Source organism: Anabrus simplex, chromosome 5, assembly GCF_040414725.1.
Source record: "Anabrus simplex isolate iqAnaSimp1 chromosome 5, ASM4041472v1, whole genome shotgun sequence".
Lineage (NCBI taxonomy): Eukaryota > Metazoa > Arthropoda > Insecta > Orthoptera > Tettigoniidae > Anabrus > Anabrus simplex.
The window spans coordinates 2,242,907-2,260,163 of NC_090269.1; the positions used below are offsets into that span (position 1 = coordinate 2,242,907).

The following is a 17,257-nucleotide window of genomic DNA, read 5'->3' on the forward strand; positions in this document are numbered from 1 at the left end:
AAAAATGTAAACAGACTCTGGGATGGGTTTAAAGCAATTGTTGAGGGATGTGAAAATAGGTTTGCACCTTTAAAGGTGGTAAGGAATGGTAAAGATCCACTATATTATAACAGGAAAGTAAAGAGACTAAGAAGGAGGTGCAGGTTGGAAAGAAATAGAGTTAGAAATGGCTGTGGAAGTAAGGAGAAATTGAAGGAACTTACTAGGAAATTGAAACTAGCAAAGAAGTCAGTTAAGGATAACATGATGGCAAGCATAATTGGCGGCCATACAAATGTTGGTGAAAAATGGAAGGATATGTATAGGTACCTTAAGGCAGAAACAGGTTCCAAGAAGGACATTCCAGGAATCATTAATGAACAAGGGGAGTGTGTATGCGAGGATCTTCAAAAGGCAGAAGTATTCAGTCAGCAGTATGTAAAGATTGTTGGTTACAAGGATAATGTCCAGATAGAGGAGGTGACTAATACTAAAGAAGTATTCAAATTTACCTATAACAACAATGACATTTACAGTAAGATACAAAAGTTGAAAACTAGAAAAGCATCTGAAATTGATAAGGTTTCGGTGGATATACTAAAGACATTGGGTTGGGATATAGTACCATATATGTAGTACACTGACTTAGCAAATGTCAAGAGATAGTCACCTAATAGCGTGTGGGGCCTCCTCTGGCCCTGCGAACTGCAGTAAGACGCCGTTGAAGTGAGTCGACAAGTCCCTGGTAGTCTTCTGGATGCAGCTGACACCAAATCGTTTGCAGAGCGGCCGCCAATGCTGGTCTGTTCGTGGATGCAGGATCCATGGCACGGAGCCTGCTTTCCAAGATATCCCAGATATGCTCCTTAGGGTTCATATCGGGGCTCCTGGGTGGCCATGGCAGTCGTTGGACCTCCGCCGCATGTTCCAGGAACCATTCCCGGGCGACGTGGGAGCGATGTGGCGGCGCGTTATCATCCTGAAACACCGCAGAACAGTCTGGGCGCTGGAAGGCCAAAAATCGGTGGAGATGGTCTCCGAGCAGCTCAACGTACCGCGTACCATTCAAAGTATCTTCCAGAACAACTAGCGGTCCCATTCCATACCAGGAAAATGCACCCCAGACCATAACAGAGACATCAGCGCCCTGGACCACACCTCCGAGGCAGGCGGGATCCATCGCTTCATGTGGTCTACGCCATGCACGGTGCCTCCCATCGCCATGGTGCAGTTGAAATCATGATTCGTCCGACCATATCACGTTACGCCATTTTTTCATTGTCCATCCCTGGTGACTGGCGACAAATGCGCGTCATTGTGCCCGATGACGTTGGGTTAACAGTGGCACCCGTGTGCGGCGCCGGCTCCCATACCCCACAGAACCCATGTTCCTACGCATTGTCCACTGGGAGACGTGTCTAGCACGGCCTGTGTTGAATTGAGCCGTGATTTGTTGCACGTTTGCCCGTCTGTCACTATTGACAATCCGTCTCAGATGTCGCCGGTCAGGGTCATCGAGGGTACCTGGACGGCCGGTCGTTCGTCTGTTGTGGACGGTGACACCCGCATTCTACCTTTCACGGTACACCTTGGACACGGTTGATCGTGTGAAGCCGAATTCCCGCACCACTTCCGAAATCGCACTTCCCATCCGTCGGGCACCGACCAACATACCCCATCCAAACGGTGTCAGCTCACGACAACGGTCCATGTTACACCTGTCACATGCACAGCCACTGCTCACAAGGTCTCCTATACAAATGCCGCTGGCACAGGGAGCGTATGGTGCGCAGACAACACACCTGCGCATCAGTGCTCCGCTATCCCATGACATTTGTTCAGTCAGTGTACTTATTTGATTATTGTTTGCATGAAGGAACTATACCAAATGAATGGAGAGTGTCTATAGTAGTCCCTGTATATAAAGGAAAGGGTGATAGACATAAAGCTGAAAATTACAGGCCAGTCAGTTTGACATGCATCGTATGTAAGCTTTGGGAAAGCATTCTTTCCGATTATATAAGACATGTTTTCAAAATTAATAACTATTTTCATAGAAGGCAGTTTGGGTTTAGGAAAGGTTATTCCATAGAAGCCCAACTTGTAGGATTCCAGCATGATATAGCAGATATCCTGGATTCAGGAGGTAAATTGGTCTGTATCGCGATTGACCTGTCTAAGACATTTGATAGTTTGATAGGGAAGATCATGGGAGACTACTTGCAAAAATGAGTGCAATTGGACTTGACAAAAAGTGACTGTATGGGTGGCTCTGTTTCTAGAAATCAGAACTCAGAGAATTAGAGTAGGTGAAGCTTTATCTGTCCCTGTAATAATTAAATGGGGAATTCCTCAAGGCAGTATTATTGGAACTTTATGTTTCCTTACATATATCAATGATATGTGTAAAGAAGTGGAATCAGAGATAAGGCTTTTCGCAGATGATGTTATTCTGTACATAGTATTAAATAAGTTACAAAATTGTGAGCAACTGCAAAATGACCTCGATAATGTTGTGAGATGGACAGTAGGCAATGGTATGATGATAAACGGGGATAAAAGTCTGGTTGTGAGTTTCACAAATAGGAAAAGTTCTCTCAGTTTTAATTACTGCGTTGATGGGGTGAAAGTTCCCTTTGGGAGTCATTGCAAATACACTTAAGAAAATGGAAATTGCAACACCATGAGGGCATTGGTCATTTATGTTGATTTTCAAGATACGGAACCATACCATATAGGTATGTAAACGATCAAAGTTTCAGACCAATTGGATTGTTGCTACAGGTCTCCCCACGTGAATGGTCGCTGAGGAATCAACTTCAGTATACGGACTCTGGTGGAGCGTAGTTGACTTGCAGTCTGTGCAGTGAAGTGTTCCCCGTCAAACATGCCTCGACGACAGACGAGAGCACGCTAGCAGCAACTGTTGCCGTTTGAGAGGGCTTGGATAATTGGACTGTGTGAGGCTGGATTATCGCTAAGGACTGTCGCTGCACGTGTTGGCCGACAGGCATCTACGGTACAACGTGTATGGCAGCAGTGGTCAAATGAAGGTACCCACACTCGTAGACCTGGCACAGGCCCAGCGCGACAGACAACTGTGAGAGAGGATAGCCGCATCATTCGGATGGCCCGGATGGAACCCCATGCAACAGCAGCGAATATTCGAGCAGCTGTGGCACCCCACGTTACACAACAAACAGTTGGTAATCGCCTGCGTGCAGCTGGCTTACGAGCCCATGTCCCTGCAGAAGGTGTTCCATTGACCCCACAACAGCGACGTGTAAGGCTGGCCTGGTGTCGAGAAAGGTCGACGTGGGTCGACGAATGGCATAGGTTCGTCTTTAGTGATGAATCGCGCTTCTGTCTTGCCCGCAGTGATCGCCGAATCGTGTGCGCCGACGTACCGCGGAGAGGGGCCACCCAGATCTTATTGTCGAGAGGCACATACTGCCAACACCAAGCATTATGGTCTGGGAAGCTATTGGCTATAATGTGAAATCACAATTAGTGCTCGTTGAGGGCACTATGACTGCTCGACAGTACGTTGATAGGGCACTCAATCCAGTGGTTGTCCCTATGATGGCGAACATCGCTAATGGGATGTTTCAGCAGGACAATGTCCGGGTTCACACTGCACGCATCTGCAGAGAAGCTCTCCACGACATCACAACCTTAGAATGGCCCGCCAGATCCCCGGACTTCAGTCCTATTGAGCATGTGTGGGACATGATGGGTCGGCAACTGGCCAACCGTCCTCAGCCACCCACAACTCTAGAACAACTGACCCGCGCAGTGCAGCAACCATGGGCCACAATTCCTCAAGAAGCGATCTAGGGTCTTATTGACTCTATGCCTCGACGAATTCATCAATGTATTGCATCTCGTGGTGGGCACATCCTGTATTGATTGCTGTCCAAACTTTCGGTCAGAGGGACCTGAAAGTGTAGTCATCGAATCATAACCGAACACTCGTCCTGCATGTTCAATTGCAGCAATGTAGCACCACTCCTGGGTGTTGCAATTTCCACTTTCTTCAGTGTTCTTGTTGTTGTTTGAGTCATCAGTCCATACACTGGTGTGATGCAGCACTCCATGCCACCCTATCCTGTGCTAACCTTTTCATTTCTACGTAACTATTGCATCTTACGTCTGCTCTAATCTGTTTGTCATATTCATACCTTGGTCTACCCCTACCGTTCTTGCCACCTACACTTCCTTCAAAAACCAACTGAACAAGACCTGGGTGTCTTAAGATGTGTCCTATCATTCTATCTCTTCTTCTCGTCAAATTCAGCCAAATCGATCTCCTCTCACCAATTCGATTAAGTATCTCCTCATTCGTGAATCGATCTATCCATCTCACCTTCAGCATTCTTCTCTAACACCACATTTCAAAAGCTTCTATTCTCTTTCTTTCTGAGCTAGTTATCGTCCATGTTTCACTTCCATACCATGCCACGCTCCACACGAAAGTCTTCAAAAACATCTCCCTAATTCCGATATCAATGTTTGAAGTGAGCAAATTTCTTTTCTTTAGAAAGCTCTTCCTTGCTTGTGCTAGTCTGCATTTTATGTTCTCCTTACTTCATTGGGGTAATCACATAAATATAATTGTAAATAAAGGGTACAGATCTCTGCACGCAGTAACGAGGGTATTTAGGTTCTGTGGTAAGGATGTAAAGGAGAGAGCATATTTGTGTCTAGGGAGAACCCAACAAGGGTATGGTTCCAGTGTATGGGACCCTCACCAGGATTACTTGATTCAGGAACTGAAAAAAATCCAAAGAAAATCAGCTCGATTTTTTCTGGGCGATTTCCGCCTACACCACATCTCAAAGGCTTCTATACGGTTCTTGTCACTAGACTTCACAGTCCAGGTCTCAAAACCGTGCAGGAAAACTGAGAACACCAGTGATTCCACCAATCTTATTTTCACTGTTTTGGATAATGCCCGGTTCTGCCAGATCTTTGTGAGTTTAACCATTGCGGCACGACCTAGGACAATCCGTCGTTTTATTTCTTTATCACAATTTCCCATGTACTAAATATACACAATCGTTCACAAACTCCAGATCTTTCAGACATCCTGTTATTTGGATTGGGATTTGACTTTGTCGGATGATAACCATTAGTTTGGTCTTTTTCGTGTTATTTTCTAGACCAAAATCCGAACTAATGATTGTCATTCTAGAGAGCAATTCATCAAGTTCTTGTCCACTTCCTGCAATGAGTGTAGTATCATCAGCGAAGCGTAAATTGTTGAATTTCCTACCACCGATTGAAATTCCACTATTCCAGTCATCCAGTGCTCTTCTCATTACATACTCTGCGTAGATATTGTAGAGTTGGGGTGACATTATGCAACCTTGTCTGACTCCATTTCTCACATTGAAAAATTCTGAGCATTCACCATCCACCCTTATGGTTGCATTATGACCACTAAAAGACCTTTCAATAATGACGGTAAGTGTTTTGGGACTCCACATTCATTGAGCACTTCCCACAACTTGTCCCATTTGACAGAGTCGAAGGCCTTTTTATAATCAAGTAACATACGCAGGGACACAGAACTCGCGGAGGCTAGTAAAACAACGGATAGGGAATCTGCCACCTGGTCGACTGCCCAAAATGGTGATCAGTAGTGACTGATTCTGAAGGTGATTGCGATCAGATACCGAGAACGAAGAATTATATACAATCTGTATAAAACCAGTCTGCAGTGATAAGAATTGTGGGCTTTGAAAAAAAAGCAGCAATCAAGAAAGGAGTGAGGCAAGGCTGCAGCTTGTCCCCCTTCTTTTCAATGTGTATATAGAACAGACAGTAAAGGAAATCAGGGAGGAATTTGGAAAGGGAATCAGAATCCAAGGAGAGGAAATCAAAGCATTGAGATTTGCCGATGATATTATTATTTTATCTGAGACTGCAGAGGATCTCGAGAAGCTGCTGAATGGTATGGACGAAGTGTTGTGTAAGGAGTACAAGATGAAAATAAAGAAGTCCAAAACAAAAGTAATGGATCGCAGTCGAACGAAGGCAAGTGATGCAGGAAATATTAGATTAGGAAATGAAGTCTTAAAGGAAGTAGATGAATATTTTTACTTGGGTAGTAAAATAACTAACGGTGGCAGAAGTAAGGAGGACATAAAATGCAGACTAGCACAAGCAAGGAAGAGCTTTCTTAAGAAAATAAATTTGCTCACTTCAAACATTGATATAGGAATTAGAAAGATGGTTTTGAAGACTTTCGTGTGGAGTGTGGCATTGTATGGAAGCGAAACATGGACAATTACTAGCTCAGAAAGAAAGAGAATAGAAGCTTTTGAAATGTGGTGTTACAGAAGAATGCTGAAGGTGAGATGGATAGATCGAATCACAAATGAAGAGATACTGAATCGAAGTGGCGAGAGGAGATCGATTTGGCAAAATTTGACGAGAAGAAGAGATAGAATGATAGGACACATCTTAAGGCACGCAGGACTTGTTCAGTTGGTTTTTGAACGAAGTGTATGTGGTAAGAACGGTAGGGGTAGACCAAGGTATGAATATGACAAGCAGATTAGAGCAGATGTAGGATGCAGTTGTTACGTAGAAATGAAAAGGTTAGCAGAGGATAGGGTGGCATGGAGACCATCTGAAATATACCATCAGTAGGATACCTAAAAAGGAAATATTTGTCATCCAAGGGGATTTTAACGCGAAGATAGGTAAGACTATAGATGATAGACATATGAGACCTATGATTGGACTGTTCGGTCTGGAGGTGAGAAATGAACGCGGAGAACGAGAATTTTGTGTGAATAACAACTTATCTATTTGTAACACCCTCTTCCAACATCATCCAAGGAGTCGCTACACGTGGATTTCTCCTGGGGATAAGGTTAGGAATCAAATTGATTTCATTTTGGTGAGGCAACGTTGGCAGACTTCAATCCTGGATTGTAAGACCTACCCTGTGGTAGTGACCATATACTGCTATCTATGAAAATGTGGATAAAATTGAAATCATTGAAGAAGGTGAAAGTAAAACAGGTACGCATTACTGACAAACATATTCTCCATGAGTTTGGTGAAAAAATAAGAACAAAATTCCAGCAAGTAGAGGAGGAAAGAGCTTCTTCTCAAACATAGGACAATATGAAGGAAATCATCAATTCATCCCTTCCCGAACAAGTTCCTAAGACCCCTCGAGCAAAACATCCCTGGATTTCAACATCTACACTACTGTTGATTGAAGGAACGTGGTATGCAAACTGCAGGAAACATATAAAGAGCTTTGCCGAAAAATACAGCGCAATAATTGTAGAATTATTGTAGAATTGACAAAACACAGTATCTTACCAGTATCTGTAATGAAATAGACCACCATCACAAGTTAAATGAAACACGTGACCTTTACAAGAAGATAAATAGCATCACCCGAGAGTTCAAACCACGTACTTGGGTGATCGAAGACACACAGGGAAATGTAATTGGTGACAAGAAAGAAGCATTATCCAGGTGGAAACAGCACTGCGAAACCTTATACTGCTAAGGTAATAGCATAAGAGAAGAGAACAACTGCATGGAATGTGACATAGAGTCTGCTGTCCTATTTAGTGAAAGTCAGAACGCCATCAAACATTTGAAAAAACAACAAAGCCCCAGGCATAGACGGTATTACTGGAGAAATGCTGAAAGTAATGGGAGAAGAAGGCCTCCATGCTTTACATTCAATATGTAATAAAGTGTGGAAAACTGGAGAATGGCCTAAAGACTGGACTACATCTGTTCTCACCCCCCTTCACAAAAGAAGGGTCAGTTAGGGATTGTTCTAATTACCTCACCATAGCATTAATATCACATGCTAGCAAAGTTCTTCTGTACAGAATAAATCAACAACTAAGAACTTTCTTGCAATCTCAGATTTCTGCTGAACAAACAGGTTTTGTGGCAGGTAAAGGTACACGAGAGCCAATAACAAACATGAGGCAGATAATTGAGAAAAGCCGCGAGTTCTGTGTCGCTTCGTGTATTTGTTTCCGTGATTATAAAAAGGCCTTCGACTGTGTCAAATGGGACAAGTTGTGGGAAGTGCTCAATGAATGTGGAGTCGCAAAACACTTACCGTCATTATTGAAAGGTCTTTATAGTGGTCATAATGCAACCATAAGGGTGGATGGTGAATGCTCAGAATTTTTCAATGTGACAAATGGAGTCAGACAAGGTTGCATAATGTCACCCCAACTCTACAATATCTACGCAGAGTATGTAATGAGAAGAGCACTGGATGACTGGAATAGTGGAATTTCAATCGGTGGTAGGAAATTCAACAATTTACGCTTCGCTGATGATACTACACTCATTGCAGGAAGTGGACAAGAACTTGATGAATTGCTCTCTAGAATGACAATCATTAGTTCGGAGTTTGGTCTAGAAAATAACATGAAAAAGACCAAACTAATGGTTATCATCCGACAAAGTCAAATCCCAATCCAAATAACAGGATGTCTGAAAGATCTGGAGTTGGTGAATGATTGTGTATATTTAGTACATGGGAAATTGTGATAAGGAAATAAAACGACGGATTGTCCTAGGTCGTGCCGCAATGGTTAAACTCACAAAGATCTGGCAGAACCGGGCATTATCCAAAACAGTGAAAATAAGATTGGTGGAATCACTGGTGTTCTCAGTTTTCCTGCACGGTTTTGAGACCTGGACTGTGAAGTCTAGTGACAAGAACCGTATAGAAGCCTTTGAGATGTGGTGTTGGCGGAGAATGCTCCGTATACCATGGTCAGAACGAAGAACAAATGCCTCCATTTTAGAAGAACTGAGCATCACGAAACGTTTATCTTCCAGCGTTAGTGAAAGTTCCTGGGACACATTTTGAGGAGAGAAGGAGACCATTCTGCAAGGCACCAGACCAACAAGTAGATGGTTAGACCAAGCAAAGAAGATCACCGGTCTACCTCTTCACAATATCTTAAGAAGTGCTGAAGACCGCTCAGCATGGAAAAATCTCGTTATGGTTGCAGTTACTAACGAAGTGAAGAAATGAGGTCACGACGCTCAGCAATGAGTAAACCGACTGATGATGTTGACTTAGGTTTCTCTATAGAGCTCATCTGGTTTTACCAGCACCACATCCAGAATATTCTTCCCTCTAGTTGGTTCCATCACTTTCTGAATCCCATGCCCTTACATTATTAAGTTACTTGTCATTTGTTGGTCATGCTTCCTGTCGTTAGCATTACCTTCTCAATTTACATTTGGTATATTGAGATCACCCGCTACAATCACGTTCGTTTCCTTATCATTTGCCACATTGTTGATTATATTATCAAATAATTCTGAAGCAGCATCTGGATCTAGAATTCTCAATGCCAGTTTCCCACATACGCACTCCATAGTCTCATTTAAATCCCCAATCACCCTCCAGTCAGTATCCCTCCTACACAGTATTCCACTGGTAACAATCTCCACTTCCTTAAACTGCACCCGTGTTGCATTTACCAGGTCCCACACATCGCCAACTATGTTGGTACTTATGGTCAGTAGCAACGTGAAACACTACCACCTTCTCCTTCCCTCCTCCTTCTCTTCTACCTTCCTCATCGTCTGTCTTTACGTAATTCCTGGATAACACTCTACGCTGGTTCCCTTTCCTCCACACACTTTCCCGACATGTCTGACAATGGAATCCCCCATGAACAGAGCCTCAACCCTACCATCCTCATTTGATCCCCTCCCCTCCTGGTCAGTCCTATGTTTCCTAACAGCTGCAGAAGCTACTTCCCCCTTGCTTTTCTCCATCCAATGACCCTGTTCCACCTGTCTTTTCCTATCAACTACTCCACATTTATCTTTCCTACCTTTTCCCTTCCTCCTACTTCCACACATATCAGCACGAGCTCCCTGTTCCTCATCTTCCCTCGGTTGTTCTACCTGCAGTGACTCGTACCCATTTCTCATAGACACCTGTCCTGAATTCTGATCCTGAATAGAGCCTGCAATCTCCTTCCCCTTAAAACATTAGACCACCTGTCTTCTACAATTCCCCCTTTCCTTCCCATCTCTCTTTTATACCTACTGTATCCTGTACATTGTTTGAAGGGGGCCTACTTTATTTTCCTTCCTGTCCTCTGAGAGAACCCTAATTATCTCCCTCAAGCTCTCGAACTCCTCCTTCATACTCCTTAATGCCCGGCCATGAGAAACTAATGCCTCTGCGATACGGGACTACGGACTCCTATATTGTGTAAACGATGGGAGCAAAGCGTGTTCTTGTGTAGGCCTAATGTTCTTCCTGTCAATAGCAATAATGTTGTTTTTTATGTGATAATTATCTCAAGTTTTGGTCCTCATATTAGTTCCGTATGTTGTTAGAGTTGAGGAGCTCATCAATATTGTTGTTACTCGTTCATATTTTCTATGTATCAACTTTAAACTAGGGAAAATAATAGAAGGAAAGGAATACAATTTTGAAATTTGTTATTCTATATGATGCTCTTAGTAATACATCGTCCAGACACTTCTGCGAGCAACGATATCCTCGCAACAATGATAATGCTAAGGGCATCGTGCTGCGAACAAGTAGAGTATATTTTGTATTCCTGTATCAGTATCTGCAAACGTTTCAAACAGTCAGTAAGGAGATATAACACAGAATACTCACCTCTACAAACCGATAATTTGTGGTGTTCTTCCAGGTAACCACGGTGAACTTCTGAAGGAGATCTTTATTTTGCTCGCACGTTTCGGAAGAGTTGTTGGCCCTTGATTGCAGAGGCATTGTTGACAGGATTATGAAGAGGAGCATGGTGATACCTGTTGTGTAAATCGATTACAAATCAATCAATCAATCAATCAATCAATCAATCAATCAATCAATCAATCAATCAATCAATCAATCAATCAATCAATGACCATAGCATTCAAGTTCATATATCCCAGATTAACTTATATAGAGTTTGTTGTCTTCCTTTCTGTCGTTCACTTTAATATTTGGTGAATTGAGTTCACCTGTTGTCGTTCCCCACATAACTCTTTAACTTGGATGTTTAAGACCTAAAAATCTCCGGAATAGTGAGCCCTTATTGAGTGCTCATTTAATTAATCAGTCATTAATTCGAATGTACAGTGATTACTCCATTTTTATTAAGTACTAGTAACTGGCAGGAAACATCTATCCCTTTCAGACCATGTACGTACAATTGTGCGGGTTCGTATTTTATTTATGTCTGAGCTTATTTGACATTTTCTTGGTGCTAGACTGGACTGCAGTGCTTGTGCGGGACACGTAGCATGTACTTCAGCTGTTTTTATTTAGTACTTGACCACCAGGGACCAGGAAGAAGAGTTTAAAAATACAGTTCATTAGCGGGAAGCAGTAATGACTAAAGTATTTATTTATTGCATTCATATTAATCTAGAAGCTTTCCTGAATGTCAGAATATAATCTATGGAGTGTGTAGATTGTGTAGCAAACGTAAATTGTGAACTTTCAATATCGTACGTAATACCCTGAGGTTTTGAATGTTGACACGCACATATGTGCGGGCCAGGTTTCCTTACAGGCAATGCATGCAGGAGTGCTGGATGCTGTCGCAAAAAGGACCGATAAAGAAAAACTCGTACTCTACATGAGAAATGTAACGTATAAGATTTTAACTGTTTAAAATCGTTCCACACTGTAAAATAGAACATTTGATCATGTCCATGTGCATATTCACATGTACTGAGATTATTTTCTTTTATTTTTTGCAAGTAGTGAATGAATTCCTGACACGCACAGCCGATAGTTCTTATTTTGTAAAATAAACTGTAAAAACAAGTATTTGAGAGCATTTTAGTAAGTTTTTGACGTTTTGACACCTCCAGATTTCATTCAGGTCTGACGACAAGCTGCTGCGAAAAGGACAGTAATGTCAAAACTCCTCAATGTAGAAAATGTAACGTTTACTTGTGTTTGAACGAAGATTTAATTGTTTTAAATTATTTCCCACTGTAAAATAGAACATTTGATCATGTACATATGTACACTGACTGACAGTGACAATGCAACACCAAGGAGGAGTGGTTCGAAAGGGATGAAAGTTGGGGAAAAAACAGAGACGGCACGGATGGATAATTGATGTTTATTTCAAACCGATATGCAGGTTACACAATGCGCACGGCATCGACTCAGTAGGATGTAGGACCACCGCGAGCGGCGATGCACGCAGAAACACGTCGAGGTACAGAGTCAATAAGAGTGCGGATGGTGTCCTGAGGGATGGTTCTCCATTCTCTGTCAACCATTTGCCACAGTTGGTCGTCCGTACGAGGGTGGGGCAGAGTTTGCAAACGGCGTCCAATGAGATCCCACACGTGTTCGATTGGTGAGAGATCCGGAGAGTACGCTGGCCACGGAAGCATCTGTACACCTCGTAGAGCCTGTTGGGAGATGCGAGCAGTGTGTGGGCGGGCATTATCCTGCTGAAACAGAGCATCGGGCAGCCCCTGAAGGTACGGGAGTGCCACCGGCCGCAGCACATGCTGCACGTAGCGGTGGGCATTTAACGTGCCTTGAATACGCACTAGAGGTGACGTGGAATCATACGCAATAGCGCCCCAAACCATGATGCCGCGTTGTCAAGCGGTAGGGTGCTCCACAGTTACTGCCGGATTTGACCTTTCTCCACGCCGACGCCACACTCGTCTGCGGTGACCACTGACAGAACAGAAGCGTGACTCATTGGAGAACACGACGTTCCGCCATTCCCTCATCCAAGTCACTCTAGCCCGGCACCATGCCAGGCGTGCACGTCTATGCTGTGGAGTCAATGGTAGTCTTCTGAGCGAACGCCGGGAGTGCAGGCCTCCTTCAACCAAACGACGGGAAATTGTTCTGGTCGATATTGGAACAGCCAGGGTGTCTTGCACATGCTGAAGAATGGCGGTTGACGTGGCGTGCGGGGCTGCCACCGCTTGGCGGCGGATGCGCCGATCCTCGCGTGCTGACGTCACTCGGGCTGCGCCTGGACCCCTCGCACGTGCCACATGTCCCTGCGCCAACCATCTTCGCCACAGGCGCTGCACCGTGGCACATCCCTATGGGTATCGGCTGCGATTTGACGAAGCGACCAACCTCTCCTTCTCAGCCCGATCACCATACCCCTCGTAAAGTCGTCTGTCTGCTGGAAATGCCTCCGTTGACGGCGGCCTGGCATTCTTAGCTATACACGTGTCCTGTGGCACACGACAACACGTTCTACAATGACTGTCGGCTGAGAAATCACGGTACGAAGTGGGCCATTCGCCAACGCCGTGTCCCATTTATCGTTCGCTACGTGCGCAGGACAGCGGCGCATTTCACATCACGAGCATACCTCAGTGACGTCAGTCTACCTTGCAATTGGCATAAAGTTCTGACCACTCCTTCTTGGTGTTGCATTTGCTCTGTCAGTTAGTGTATATTCACATGCATTGAGGTAATTTTTCTTTTTTGTAAGTAGTGAAGTAAGTCCTGACACGCACAATTGTGCGGGTGCTTTTTTTTCAGATGTTAATTTTTATTTTGTAGAATAAACTAAAAATATGTATTTAAGAGCATTCTAGTCAGTTTCTAACGTACAACCAAAAATGCACACCGCCAGTTTTCTTTCAGGACTGAAAGGGCTATATTCAGCAGCACATGTCGCAATTAATGCAAGGAGCTGGGAGCTCTGATTTGTTTGCTCACCAGCAAGTTTGGAAGGTGGAATTTCGACATGACTCACACAAAGGCGAACAAGGGAACAATAGAATTCCAACGGACAACATTTCGGATGCCCGGGCGAGAGGCTAGGTTCACTTATGAGAAATGTTTGAAGTAAGCGTCAGGTACGCGATGCGTTGAGCCAATGAAACGATAGAGCCACCGTCGATATGGCTAGGCATTGGTTTATGGAAAATATGGCCCCAATCGAGGATACGATGGCGTCTTTGAGGACGAGTTGATAAAAACGATGACCGCGTCAGTTAGTTACCCTATTATTTGGCGAGATTCGTAAGAAGTTTTTATTTACGCGAGTGATCGTGTGGGGACTCGTAATATTTTGTTGGAAGACGCTCAGTCTACATTTGATATACTCAAGTTTTATAATACTGGGAAAATGGCATTTGACTTAAGATTACCAAAGGGAGAGAACAGTTCCATTTAATCATTTCAAAATGCATAGCAGCCTGCCTGTGTAAATAGTTTTCCGAGGGCATAAACTTTACAATTTCCAGTCCAGCGTTTTATAAATGGAAAATATTTGACCTAGTTACGGGAGTAGATAAGAGAAGCGGCTCCGCGACTGATTGGGAACTGGTTTCACGGTCGGTGGAATTTACCCCCCGGCTGGAGTATTCTCGTAACCGCCCGGTTGATCTTGACCTAGTTTCTACATCGTGAACGAGGGGATATTTTAGATGACATCCTGAAGCAGAGCATCACGTTTCTACCCCTCGATGGAGACAAGAGGACTGATCCAAGTCCTTTCTGAAGGCAGCATTATCATCGATATGGCGGGCTAAAAGCAAGGTGGGGTCGGCTGTGTCCTGAAGACGAGCGGCCATAGTTCAACATAACAGATTGGTACAGAGTTTTAATGTGAGTGTGAACGTGTTTAATGTTGCAAAAGGGATAGGTTAGTTTGATATTCAATTTCTGTAGATGTAGCTTTGTTTGGTAGGACTACGTCCTATTTAAAGTAAGTGATAGGAAGCTCCTTAAAGTAAATATAAATTTGTAACATAAATGTGGACCGTTTGCATGAGGTCGCAGCTTGCTTTCCCACATTTTATTCTGATTTGTTTAGCTGAGTGGTTAGCGTCATTTCTTCTACGAGTCAGTTTCTTATTTTAGCCTCATATATTTTGATTTGTTTGTTTTGGTGTTTGAGACGCTGTGTACGTCTCGGGGCTTAATTGTAATTGTATATAAGGATTCAAAGTCAGGAAGGACTATATTAATGTATTATTAATGGGAGCTCAAAGTGTACGGAAACATGCCGTCACGATTTCTGGGATTTATTGCATGATGTGTGAATGAGAGTGTGTGAGACGGTGGAGTGTGGATCCACGAAGTTGTTAGCGTCATCTTCACGACTACTTTGTTTATCTAGGTGGTAAATTAATTATTGGTTCACGAGTTCCGCGAAAGCAGTTTCGTATTTCGAGTTCCGAATATTAGAATACAATTTCTGTAAAATGTATTATTGTTATTATTATTATCAGTTTAATATTTATTATTATTATTATTATTATTATTATTATTATTATCATCAATGTGAGTTTCGCGCGATGTTGGATTGAGATATTTCACTAACTTTCCGATGTTCAGACATGATCGATTGTCAATGTGGCAATTTCTTAGTTTCAGTTCATCATATTTATTACAGATTTGGCCACTTTATTATTCATGTTTATTTTGTGCGCGAGTGCTTTATTTGTGACCAGCGCGGCCATTTCTTCAGTTTTACGCGACTTTGGGACATGAGATATTATTTGTGTGATTTTGAGTAAGAGGGCGCGTTCCTCATCTGAAAAGCCTGCATTTTCTTGATTGTGCGACTTGCCACGGGTAAAATGTTGAGCAGTGTGTGTAAAGGGTTGGACCCTGTGGTTTGGGTATTGCTGCTCTATTTTGGGGGACGTGGATCTCCACTTTGAGTCATTCCGCCGTGTGTTGGCGAGGAGAGTTTTATTTGAGCGGCCTCTGTCCATGTCTCTATATCGCGACGTTTGTTTTGATATAACCGCGCTCAGGAATATTCTGTGTCATGTCATTTCTTCCAGGATACAACATTGAAATAGGTGTTGAAAGGTGAAGCCTACTCTGTCCTTTTTAATTGATTTTGTGTCATATAATTATTTTTCAGGAACCTGTGTTGTGTAGGAAGTGTTGCTTAAGTGTAATTATGTTTCCTTTTATTTTCATTGAAGCTTAGCGTGGATGCGAGTTGTATGAATGCCGCATGCTTTTCTTACGGAGCCCTGGAAATTATGACATCATGTTTTTGTTTCTTGGAATGTATATATTGCCATTTACATGTTTTGTTTGTATCCGCATTGTTAGTTATGCTCATGAGATTGTTCATGGCTCGAGAGGTATATATTGTGTGCGTAGGATGTTTTACCACTCAGCGTGTTATATATTGTACAGTTAGGTTAGTTCTCCCACCCATGTTGCGCATTAGATCACGTCTTTTCTTAAGGTTAGGGACCCCACTGCAATGTCAGAAATGGGAAACGTACTCATCTACAGTTAAAAGTGTTAACAAATGTTAGTTTTATTGAGCAGATTTTCCTCCAAAACTGGCGTCATGTTTCGCCTTGCTTTATTTGTAGTTTTAATTGACCTCACCGGGTCCGTATTTAGTTATATGCTCCCCATCAAGATCCAGGGTGTATGTATTTTTTTAGGACATTATTTTTATCATATTTCGGACTGAGCACGCCTGGGATCGGCTGACTACTCTGGGACAAATTACCTTGATGGTAGAAACGGGGACAATAGGCGGGCAGATATGCTCCAAAATAGCCAAATACGACGCAAAAGTTCAAAATATAACCAGCTATAATATGTTTTTCCAGCGAATGATTTTGACACTGGTTGTTTTAGGATCCATTGCACAATGTTATTGCACTCCTTAAAATAATACCTGTACATGTTTTAATTCCACCAATGTCCATAATTAATTAATTAAACTACGGTCAGTACCGAATATATTTTAAATCAAATTGCAGTCTTACACAGTGATGAATAAGACCACGTTACTGCTCTAGACAGTGACTCTGGGCACGAAACTCCCGCAAGGTGGGCTTGTCTCTCCTGTGTCTCACCGCGCGTGACACCGCCATGGCAACCACCCAGAGTTCAAAATTATCTCCAAGAAACTCTCCTCCTCGTGTAAGCCGGCAATGGGCTCCACTTAGACTCCAGCTGTACGAAACCTCCGTTCGACTAATGCTTGAATATGCCAGTCCCGTCTGGGGGATCGCTGCCAAAACGCACCTGGATTGTATAAAAAATCGTGCCCTCCGCATGATTGCAGGTGCGCAATGGTTCGAACGGTATCGAGAAATTCAAAACGACCTCCACATTGACGAAATCTACACCAATATACAGAAGTGCGCTCAGTAATTGAGGATCGTGCATTGTGAAAAAATGAAATTTCAGGAGGGAGAAGAAACTATTTTCCAAGAAGGGCTTTAAAAATTACAGACTTGGTTTTTATACGATTAATTTTACAGTTAGGACTTATTAAAAGGTGATAATCGAAAT

At 43.1% G+C, this 17,257-nt stretch overlaps 1 protein-coding gene across 1 annotated transcript in view; it reads right to left on the minus strand.

Moving 5' to 3' along the window:
• The window catches only part of LOC136874255 (uncharacterized), a 150,600-nt gene that overhangs the window by 124,148 nt on the left and 9,195 nt on the right, over nt 1-17,257 (minus strand). The window contains exon 2 of the mRNA XM_068227709.1: nt 10,640-10,791. Coding sequence (XP_068083810.1) covers nt 10,640-10,783 — 144 coding nt within the window. The 5' untranslated portion in view covers nt 10,784-10,791. The remainder of the gene's footprint in view (nt 1-10,639; nt 10,792-17,257) is intronic.